Below are 12333 nucleotides of genomic sequence, written 5' to 3'. Positions count from 1 at the left end.
CTCGAATTTTTTTTCGTGCTTCGGGCTGGGGATGTGTCTAGTCTCACCTTGCCATCTTTTATGAACCCTCAAACTTGAATTGAATTGGATCTTCAACTCGAGCCAAACATGAATTTAAGCCTAGTTGGCTTGAATATTGAACATATTTTATGTTTTGAAACTACAAAGCAAAATCAACTTAAAACAGTTCATATAGAAAATAAGAATAAAAAGCAAAATCTATCAGAAGAATATGTCCATCATTTTATGCAGTTTAAAGAAGTACAATCAACCCATCTTGAAAATTCTACAGAAGCAAACACAAAATACTTACCAAATTTGCAGTCTCTAATTTGACATAAATAAACATTCATCAAAAGCCTGTAAAAACTGAAGTTCGTAAAAATCCATCAATGGTCTAAGGGCTCAACAGCTGTTTTGAAAAGCAGAACATAAACCTTGTCAATTGAAAAATACAAGAAGCCTCCAAGTGAATGTGTAACGTAGGAACCAAAGCTTGTTCCCACAATGCAGTGCCAAGCTGGACCATATGAAGAGTCAAATTCCTAAAATGAAAAGCAAACACAATCTTCATCATAAATTGTATTGAGAGAATATGATAAGGTGTTTGCAGTAAAGCTATGGCAGACAAGGTAATAACTGTAGCAATTGTAGACTTGCTGTATTGAATGATAAACCTGCAACATCCACGATAAACTTGTAAATTATGGGATAACAAGTTTTAACGTGACAAAGTTGTATGTTGTAACTACAATTTTACATGTCTATTGTCAAATGTTTTAAGTTTATCGTTGAATATAACAAGTCCAGTGTTGCGACAAAGTTTTTACAGCATTGATATCAGGAAAAATGCCCTTTGTCTTACAGCAAATTTATGGTTGATAATGTCCAACTCAGCTTCATACAGAACAAGTTAGTTGAAATCATCTAGATAGTGTTAATGGAAGACTTAAGCAACTCTCTCACACATTGTCTCACCAGGATTTAGTCAAGCTTGACAGAATATGCAACTCAAGCTTAGCTATAATGCTCATGAGAAGCAATGTTCTCGATATAATGATGCTAAATGCTGACAATTCTTGTTGATCCTTAGAATCAAAATTTTTTATTGGTTGTAGTTCTTTTATCATCTTGGTTAATAATTCAATACTAAGATCATCTTGAATGAAAATGCAAGGTAAAATTCTCAAACTTTGTTAAAAATGACTCACAAATCATATGGTAATGGATGGCTAGGGTAAACACAATCAAGTATGTTTATTGTAATTTTCCATGCCGTATCCCATCTCTGAGTCTGCAGTCAAGAGTCCTAAGCTAGAACATGGCTTGGGTTTCACAGAGGTGGTAATGCACGCAACCCAAAAATGAAAGACTGTAAATAATAAGATAAGCACTAGAAAGCCAAACCAAAGGGAAGAGGAAACAATCGGAATATCCTGCACAATGACTATCAGAGCAAAATGATGTAAAAGAACACTGCAAACGTTAAACCAAATGAATGAAACTGATAGTAACCCAACTCAAATATTATTAATAGTAATAAAATAGTATTAACATCAGAGGTTTCAACTCTTTCTAAAGATAATTAGAGTTGTCTTTCCCCGCCCAAATTAGCCAAAGGCTGCCCAAATACCAAATTAACAATGTTTTTTTCCCCTCCCTTTTCTCCAATCACTCATTTTTACTCACTATATTTTAAATTTTAAATTTAAATATTATCTAAATCAAATCAAATATTCACCATAATCAAATCAAATATTCTATCATAAATATCTTATAATTAAATCAAATATATTATCTTAATCCAAATATATTTTATTTTTTTTATTATTATTATTTATTAAGTCCTAACAGAAACCAATTCTCAAACTTTTAACATTAGTAGGAAATGCTAATAGCACTCTGAAGCACGTCTTAAACAACTAGCAATCAGCATCCCAAGTACCCTTATAATTCAATTTGTTAATGATGAGGATTCATAAAGTTTGAAGTTTCGCAGATATAATCAAATTATAACCAAAAAGACAATAATTCCCTAAAACAAAAAAATTTCATGAGCTAGAGGGAGCCAGGACTAGTTATTTCCTTTGTTGGGAAGGAGAAAACTTACTCAAGTCATACAGTAAGGCATTTAGGTTTACTTGATACAAAATCCAAACAGAGTAAACCCCTATGTTCACAGAGTGAAATACAATAATGACTGCAAAATTAGAAACCATTCTAAGCAGCCAGCTTAAACCATTGTGTTAAAACATGAGTTTATTCTTGAAACAAATCTGTAAAAGAAAAGTTCTTCAGCGCAACCTTTTAGGAATCAAGGACAATATGCTATACAACCTCAATTAAACCATAGCGCTGTAATGCAAGTTTTATTGTCGAAACAAATCTCAATGCCATGAAGTTTTTTATTAACTACATGAATATACATAGATTAACCCATACCAAGCACTAAAAAAATGCAGAACTGTAAAATGTTAGGAGAAATACCTGAAACATATCAGGAAAGCTATTAAATTGATTTGAAACTGATAGAAGAGATCATTATTCACAAGCAAAATACGAAATAGGAGCTAAATAATCAACAGTACAGTCTGTATACAGAAATAAAATCCACTCTGTCAATATTCAAAGTCAAATACAATTAGAATTACTGAAGACTACAAAATTAGGGGCCAGATTTCAAGAAATAATTAAAAAAAAAAAAGAATTGCTCTAGACTGAGTATAAAACCATTAAATGGTCACACACTTCAGGACACTCAAAATTAAGCTTCTATATAATTTCTCTGAAACAAAAAAAAAGCACTCAAAATCAAGCGAATACAGAAATTCTCAATACCCTTTTGTGACCACTATAGTTAAGACATTTATCTCATACAAAAAATAAAAACCACAACCCAGATAGATAAATAATCACTATTACCGACTTAGCACAAGGAAAGACAAATAATCAATCAGATCAAACCATTGCTCCATGATATAAAGCAGAAAAGAATAAAAATTTTATAGACCACAAAGGACTAATATTCAGCTGAGTCCAAGACATTTATTCAACTGGGCACCAAAAAAGAATAATTTTAATCAACAAGCATTAAACCCATCTAACCTTAGACTCTAAATTAAACACCACAATCCACAAACATAAATTTAAAATAAAATAAAAAATAAAACAGAAAGCAAGTATGCAAAATTTACTTGATACCCTTTTCTCTAAACACTGAAACCACCAAAGCTTAAACTTGCAACAAGAACATTATAAAAGGATCAAACTGAACCAGTTTTTCTTTTTTTTTTACCTTCTTAAGAGCAAGAGCAAGGCGTTTACTGTCAAGCTTTCCAGGCATAGAGTTAAGGTGGTCACGTGCACATTTGAATGCCTTGTTTTGTAAAGGAAGAGGCATATCGGAGGCTCTAACACGAAAATTAAACTGATCGTTTTGATTTTGTTGCTCCATGGCTTTCTTCTTCTGAATTAAACTGTTCAAGAACTTGCTTCTCCTCTCCAGCTCCTCTGCAGCCTCCATTTTCAACAGTAACTCTCTCTTTATTCTCTCATCATCAAAAAGCTTTAGACAAAGAGACCCTTGTGCTTCTGACACTGCTCAAGCCTCTAAAACATGGCCAGTGGTATAATGGGTGCTTGATAAAAGGCCCGAGAGAAGCCAAAAAAGAGAAAGAGGATACGTAAAACAGCAACAAAGTTCGAGGGAGGAGAAACAAAATTTCCAGGTGTATTAATTTCAGTAAACTCCCTTTAATATTGAAAACGTAACTTTTGACCCCATAGGTTTGTGAATTGAGAAAATCTAAAACAATAAAACTATGTTACTTTGTATATACATTTTAAGTATATAAATGACGTGTCATTATGTGATTGAATAATTTTTTATTAAATATAAAGTAATAATCAATTACATAATTATACATAATTTGTATACCCATCTTATACACTCAAAATGTAGATACGTAATATTGTTCAATCTAAATACCATAGATGTTTTTCATTTTTCATACCACAAGTCAGTGTGTTTATGTCATCTAAATTCTTTTCTCTCTTATCTTTATTATCGGTAGAATTAGATTCGATTCAAATCAAGTTTAAGCAAAACCTAATATAAGATTTGTTTGAATATAAAAAAGATTGAATCAAGATTAATGAGTTGATGTTTTAACTTGATTTAAATATAATTTCTTTAGATTGGATTTGAATCGGATCGAATTCGATTTTTTCAATTTAAACTTGAGTTGAATTCAAATAACTTGAATCAAATCTACCCCTGTATATGGAAAATGTGGAAGAAATACATTTAATTGTGTACCCTTAATATTTTCTAAAAATTTAAGAAACTAAAACTTCTATAAAGCATTTAAACTTTCTTTTATCAGTAGACAATTCAAGATTCAGTTTCTTGAAAACTTTTCAGGGACAATTTGACCACAGTAGTATTCAGTATAATTCAATAGTGAGGTACAAAGACTAATAAGAGGGTAAAAGAGTAATTTCAAAACCTATAGGATAGAAATGTACAATTTGAAACCTTAGGAGCTATATAGATTTTTATCGGAGAAATAAAAATAATAATAATGTTGCGTTTAGAGTATCGACAACGAGGTGAGCGTTGGAGGGATAAAACTAGCTTCTTTGATTAGCTCAAATTTGCCGACCATTGATCAACCGGCAATCTGTAAAATTTTGGGACCTATCTCAAACTGCAAAATCACAATTTTGTCACTGTGGCATGTAGTGCTGGACTAGAATACAGCTGATTTGGCCTCGGAAATTCATTTGGTTTGGTTTGACTTGACTCAGATTGGTTTAATTTGAATTTAAATTGAGTTCAAATTAAGAGATTTAATTTATTTTGAAATCAAATCGAATTCAAGTTAAAAGAAGTTCAATTTGAATTTATGGTTTAGATTTACGATTTATTGATAAAATAATATTATTTTGTCAATAAGTCACAAATTCAAATTTTAAATTTAAACTGAAATCGAGTTGGACTTGAACCATCTTAAATTTTGGCTCAATGAACTTGAATCGAACTCTAATTGAACTAATTTTCATTCAAATCAAATTTAAATCACACAGTATTTGAATTCAATTTGATTCATGTCTATCCTTAATTATTTTGTTTAAGTACTTGGGAATGGTAAAATTTCTTTATTAAGTTTTGGTCCCTATTAATAAAAATATTCTGGTCTTAGTATACGAGGCAAAATTTGAGAATTTTATAAATATAAAGAGAAGTTGATATAAGAATATTGAGTTTAAGCCGAACCTCTAAGATGAAACTATAATTGTCATACGGTCAAAATCTTTCGAAATCAAACTCACAAATTAACACCCAAAGATGTTACCAACTATTTGTATAATTGCTAACAATAGTGCGTAACAATCAAACAAGTCATCGATATGCAACTTAGTCACTCGAAAGCAGCAAGAAGATCAACACTTGACAATATCAATACCATCCCCCAGTCCCATCAATGTGCCAAATTTAGCGCCCGATGAGTATGGATTACATTTTATCCTTATCTCTAATAAATCAAGATAATGACTACAATATTGTTATATTTTATGTCAACCAGATAATGATCTCTATCTTCTCTTTTAACTATGTTTTAAGATTTATGCATATCTTTTATGTAATTTTACATAATTACCCATTCCTTCATCCTATAAATGAATGAAGGATTGTATATAGATAAAAAAACAACTCTTTTGTAGTTACTGTCATTATTATATTATATTTTTCAAAAACTTAAATATCATAATAATAGACATAAACTTCAAATTATAAATTGAATCACTTTATAAAATATTTTATTTACTATCTTTTGGCCCACGAAAAATCGCACTACCATTCCCCTCATATATTTTTATTCACTTGTACAAAATTACACTTTGGTCTTGTGTGTCTATTTGTTGGTGCAATTTTTTAAATTAACCGAAATTAACCCCATTAACTACAATTGAAATAATCAGTTAATTTACAAATTACAATATTTTTTCCAACTAAACTAAATCTATTAACAACTTTTAGGCTTTAATTTCCTTCGTATTAACAGTGAAGTAGGTTGGAATTTGTTGCAACATCCATATGCCTTAATGTGAGAAAGTCATAAATTTTGGCCAAAGGACTTATTCCCACCTAAAATATATTGTTTTTCCAAGTTCTCATTTCTTATCTTTAAAAATCTCAAACACTCATCCATGAACGATTAAAGTTAATAGTTTTAAAGATAAAATTATTATTTTATCTATAATTTTAAAAATAAACTAAAATTTATTTTTTTTCCCCTCAAAACACTAAAAACTAAAAGTTTTCCTCTTAGGTCAAGTTTTAAAAAAAAGTATTTTTCCTTTATGGTTTAGTTTCCAGATCTTTAGTACCATCATTGATGACAAAGAGCTCCTGACATCTCTTCTCACTCAGGTAGCCAAGTTTAGTTTTCAGATCTTTAGTGCCATTGATTGACGTTGAAAAAAAAGCCCAACTTTGTCGAGAAAGATGAAACATCGTTTTCTTGTTGGGTTTAGGATTGCCAGTTGGAGGGAGAGATGGTGAGGGAGCAATTGCCGAAGGAAGAGAAAAGAGATGTCATCCGAGAAGTGCTGGAGATGCCGTCGAACAATGAAAAAAACCCTAAGGGAAAATTGCTACTTTTCAAAACTTTGCCTAAGGGGCATATTGTTATTTTTTAGGGTTTAGGGGGTGAAAAGAGATAAAATTTTGAGGGATTAAAGTTTCATTAACTTTAATCGCCTATAAGTAGGTGTTTGAGATTTTCAAAGATAAGAGGTGAGAACTTAGGAAAATAGCATACTTTGGGTAGGAATAAGTCCTTTAGCCTAAACTTTTGATTAACCTTATATATGAATAAATAAAAAAACATATCGTATTTTGTGATCAATTATTAGTGTTGGTATGTGGGTTGACATAACCCACTTTTTTGGGCATGACCCAATCTTGGTAAAGTCTGCAAATTTGTGGACTGTATCAGAGGTTCACAAAAGGTTTGCAGATCAATTTGAGTGATTTGCAAAAATTAATTTATAAAATTTAAGTTTTTGAAAAATAAAAAATAATGTTTAAGGGTGTCTTATCAACATAAAAGCATAACACACTGTATTATAGCTTATTCTAGGATGTTTATATTTGGCAGGTTAATATAACTCGTGGTCTGTTGAGCCTTTCATTTTCAGTCAGGCCTAACAAGCCACAGGCCACCACCAACCCTATTCTCATCTCATTTTAGCCTATAATAGATTGGTTCTAAACTATTGGGTCTAGATCCACCTATGATGGGTCAGTCAGATTCGGTTTGATTTCACTACCTTCTCCCAAGGATATAATATTTTTATGCTATTTTAATGGGAAAAAAAGACTTCTTCTTCTTCTGGATGCTCCACACACATAATCAGAACCAAAATTGCATACAAAAAGATTAAGTCTCCCAAAAACATTACAGTATGTGGGCAAATGGTGTTGTGGAAACGACTAACGTCAACACCTTATGCTGTATTCGAATGGGCTTTGTTGGAATTAGAATTCGGGTACACAAATTTTATGTTTACTGTATTTCACAGAATTTGATTTTTGGCATGATTGATGCCAACATAAATAACCAAAGATTTTCATTTCATATAAAATGTAGGATTAATATCTAAGAATTGGCTAAATATTTCTAATAACTTATCAAGTCAACTCAAGAGCAATGTTTTAAAACCTAGATTGGATTGTTTGGTTAAAAAAGTTCAATTGAGACCCATTGGTCATTATTTTCTGGATCAATATTTAAACTCTCATTAACCATTAGACTTTGATCAACATGGTCAAATCATTATATCTTAGAGTTTATTTGTCTAGCGAAATCAAAACGTGTTCTCTGATCATCAAAAATAAAAAAAATATATGGTTGAACCAGACAAATCAGGCTGAGTTGTAGTTTAGCCTCTAAGTCAAACAAGTTAAATTGTCAACTTGAAGTCATGATGGTTTCCTAACAATTGAAAGGAACATGCACCGGCTCACTAGACCACAATTATGATTAGTTATATATTGTTCTAATTTCTAATTTCTAATTTCTAATTAACTTTATACCTAAATTGAATATTTGAAAAACCTTATCAAATTTTGTTTTAACTAATAATGTATATGTAAAAATTTTACAAGTAAACCTATGTTTATTCATTTTGAATATACAAATATGTAGACACTTGACATGTGTAATTAAGTGATTGAGTGATTTTGAATTAAAAATAAAGTAACATCTAATTACATAATTACACATCATGTGTATTCATTTATATACTCAAAAGTATGTATACATGATATTGCTCAAATTTTACTATATCTTTGATGTCATGTTTATAGTCAAACTAACCAACTTTGATTGGGGCAATACCTAATATGAAAACATTGGCCATTAGAGCACTATAAGGTCCATCTTAAATTATTATCTCTTAGTATTCTCTCTTTTACTATTAAAGGGGCTATTGGAAACATTTAACATGCCAAAAATCAATTCTATAAATATAAATTCAGCGTAATCGACTTCTATTTCGTGACGAAAGTAATCCGTATACAACACAAAGTGTCGAGGTGAGTCATTTCTACGACTACATTTGCTTAAGTACCGTGATCCTTAGGAGATAGAAAGTGCATTGGTTCTGTGTGTTTTTGGTTCAGAGAGAAGAAACTATTTCTTCTGTAAAATGATGTTAATCAATTTGGGGAGACAGTTTGAACATTTAAATAGATGTCTAACTGCCAATAACTCCTCTAAACCAACTACCCTTGGCAATTAAAGTAAATTGGGTCGGGTCAACCCATCATGGGTGGACCTAGACCTAATATCTCTCACTCACATATGATGGAAGACCTGAATCATATACTTAGTCACAAAAATCTCATACAGTAGTACTTTTCATACTTGTAAATGTGTTATGAGACTTCGTATACGATCTCGTGAGCAACTTACACTTGGGAGCTAAATACTATGCATCTATTAAGAATAGCATAGCTGCTTTAACCCAAATAAAACAAAATAAATTATTAGACTTGCAACACCTTAGACTTACTCGATAATACTAGTTTCTTTTAATCTCTAATTAATTGTTGTGTTACTTTCCTATGTATCCATAAGTAGGTCTATTCTTCTATATGAGTGGTATGATCAATCGACTAATGGACACACATAATATATTTAAGTCTTCCTCTTCTACTTGAAATTTTTAATTTAAACTTAACTGTTTTTCTAGTTATGTTTTATAGACCGAAACATGTATGACCATAGGTGCTAAGCTAAGATATTAACACTAAAAGTAAACATCGAACAATAGCAAATAGTTAAAACGGTATCAACATGAGATAATACTTATAAAGTCTCACATAGTGAAGGAGCAGAGATTCATCCTCTCACTACTTTATTTAGTTGTCTTACTTATACACACATGGTATGAATGAAATGCTATCGTGTGTATTTTCTCAAATGTCATTCCTAATACTGTATAGATTTTAGTTCAATCATTATGCCAAATGCCTAACTTGAGTTCTTAATCATCTTCACACTTGTAGGTATTTATCCATATTAAGAACTCATATATGACATTCACAAGTTATTTGAATATGGAGAATCCAAATCGATTATTTTCAAATGTGTCTATCCATGGCCTCATCTTGATCGATCATCAAGGTGACATCTTAACTTCGATAAATCTTTGCTCAAGAAATTTATCGAAAAGTGACACGCTCTTTCAGTGCCACTTTTCTCAAGAATATTTTCTCATCTTTACTCACTCTCTCCATACCAAAGGTGATTGCTCGTATAAGTGAGTCAATCTTTAACTTGTGTAATATTATAATCTTGTTGAACTAAAAACAATGTGTATGCAGTGAAAACTTAAGAATTTTGAAACGCAAGTTCAAGTACAAAATAAACTTAACAATCACAGTGTTAGTCAAAATAAAAAAATTACAAGGGAGAAAGAAGAGAAAATTTCTACATATTTATTCATCAACTAAAAGTCTTTAAATAGGCTATACAATAATAGGAACTAAAACATAGACAAGAATTTAGGAACCAAAGAGACTTTCCATGTATCTATTAAAGAGACTTTCTACATATGTGATATTAGGTGATTTTGCAGTAAGATACATCAAGTTTCACATAATTTGCTTATAAAGAGTGTTGTCCACGTTTCTTCCTTCAGGATCTTTTAAAAGCTTCAAACCAAACTCAATTGGTGTAGAGACAAAATTACTATTCTTATATGAAACCTGTCTAAAATCTCTTGGACATATTTCTTTTGGGAAATAAAAGTCCCAGCACCTGATTGCACCACTTTAATTTCTAGAAAATAATGTAACATTCTAAGATCAGACATATCAAATTCAACCATCATGGATTTTGAAAAATTTTCAAACATGTCCATATCATTTCTAGTGAAAATAAGGTCATCCATATATAAACACACAATAAGTATCTTCATCATTACCTATTTTAATTAATAGTGTATGTTCATATGGACATTTTTTAAAACCTTTATTTAGAAAATAATCATCAATTCAACTATACCAAGCACGTGGAGCCTGTTTTAACTCATATAATGCCTTTTTCAATTTGTACACTTTATGTTCACTTCCATGCTTCACATAATCAAGGGGTTGATCAATAAATACATGTTCTTGCATATCATCGTGCAAGAATGTTGATTTCACACCTAATTGAAAAATAGGCCATGAATTTTGAGCTGTTACTGCAATCATCAATTTGATTGTATCATGTTAAGCAACTAGAGCAAAAACTTTTTTATAGTCAATCCCATATTCTTGTTTGTATTCCTTAGCTACCAATCGTGCCTTGTACTTGTCAACCTCACCATTCTCCTTCAATTTTGTCTTGTAAACCCATTTGAAACCAATTGTCTTATGTCATTTTGGAAGCTTCGTCAACTCCCAAGTATTGTTTCTGTCAATGGTTGCAATTTCTTCATCCATCGTCTTTTGCCATTTTGATTCTTTCACAGCTTCTTTAAAATTTGTAGGATTGCAATCAGAAAATAAAGCAAAATAAGTAAGTGGGTTTCAAATTGGTCATTTTTAGTTACTTCAAAATTGAACATCCATGCAGGATTTTCTTCTAAATTATTCAGGCTTTTGTTCATTTTCTTCATTTTCTTTCACTGTAGATGAACTTTGAATATTTTCTGGAATTGTTGCTTTTTGCATATTCTCCCAAGATTGTTGACTTTTCTCATCATCAAAATTTGTTGGAATATCTCTTCCAATGCCAAGTTTGATTTTCATTGAAAACGACAACCCTGATGATAATAATTTTCTTGGTGATTAGATTATAAAGCTTATAAGCTTTTGATTAATCACTAATACCCAGAAAAATGCACTTTCCCCCTATCATCAAATTTCTCCCTTTTCTAGTTTGGAACACGTGTATAGGCAATATACCCAAAAATTCTGAAATGGTTAACCTTCAGTTTTTGTTTGCTCTATGCTTCATTTGGTGTCATATTTTGAACAAAAAGTGTGAGACTTTTATTCAAAATATGAATGTTTCAATTTATTACTTTAGGCCAAAAATTTTTTGGAACACAACTTTTTGTCATAAGACTTTACACCATATTTAAAACAGTAGGATTTTTTTTTCACAAACACTATTCTATTGAGGCGTATATGCTATTATAAGTTGCCTTTTGATTCCATGAGTATCATAAAAATTTGCAAATTCATGTGAGTTGTATTCTCTTTCACGATTTGTATGAAGAATTTTAATTGGGTTTCCAACTTCCTTCTCAACAAGTGCTTTATAAGCTTCAGATTTTTCCTATAAAAAATAAACTCAATTTTTTCAACTACAATCATTGATAAAAATGATGAAATACCTTTTTTTCCCAAATGGATGTGAGATTTATTGGTCCACATATGTCAGAAAGAATAATTTCCAACAACTTTCTTGCCCTGTGTGATTTTCCTTTTGGGAATGGATCACGATATTGTTTGTTAACAATGCGTTCTTCAAAAACTTTTAAAGGGCTAGCAAAAATTGGAAGGCCGATAACCATATTTTTTCGTTAAAGTGTCTTTAGACCATCAAAATTTAAATGACCATAGCAAAAATGCCACAACCAAACCACATCATTTAATTTTGCTAAAAACATGATTGACTGATGCTATTGAGATAGAGAGGGAACATCCTATTTGCAGTCATTTCAACTCAAGCAATTAAACCTGAATTGGCATCTTGAATGCTACATACTTTATTTTTTTGAGAATTTCATAATATTTTTCTTGCAATTGTGCAATGCTTAGCAAAT

General features: G+C 30.9%; 1 protein-coding gene across 1 annotated transcript; it reads right to left on the bottom strand.

Annotated features, from left to right (window-relative positions):
* Positions 1–220: 220 nt before the first annotated feature.
* Positions 221–3680, bottom strand: LOC123215541 (dynein light chain LC6, flagellar outer arm-like). Its single transcript, XM_044635688.1, has 2 exons — positions 3296–3680; positions 221–545 (listed from the first exon to the last, which is right to left on the bottom strand). The coding sequence occupies exons 1-2, from the start codon at positions 3521–3523 to the stop codon at positions 390–392; spliced, it is 384 nt and encodes a 127-aa protein (XP_044491623.1). The 5' UTR covers positions 3524–3680; the 3' UTR covers positions 221–389.
* Positions 3681–12333: the final 8653 nt, after the last annotated feature.

Source organism: Mangifera indica, chromosome 5, assembly GCF_011075055.1.
Source record: "Mangifera indica cultivar Alphonso chromosome 5, CATAS_Mindica_2.1, whole genome shotgun sequence".
Lineage (NCBI taxonomy): Eukaryota > Viridiplantae > Streptophyta > Magnoliopsida > Sapindales > Anacardiaceae > Mangifera > Mangifera indica.
The sequence above is the reverse complement of the archived record's forward strand: the minus strand, read 5'-3'. Positions and strand labels throughout refer to the sequence as shown.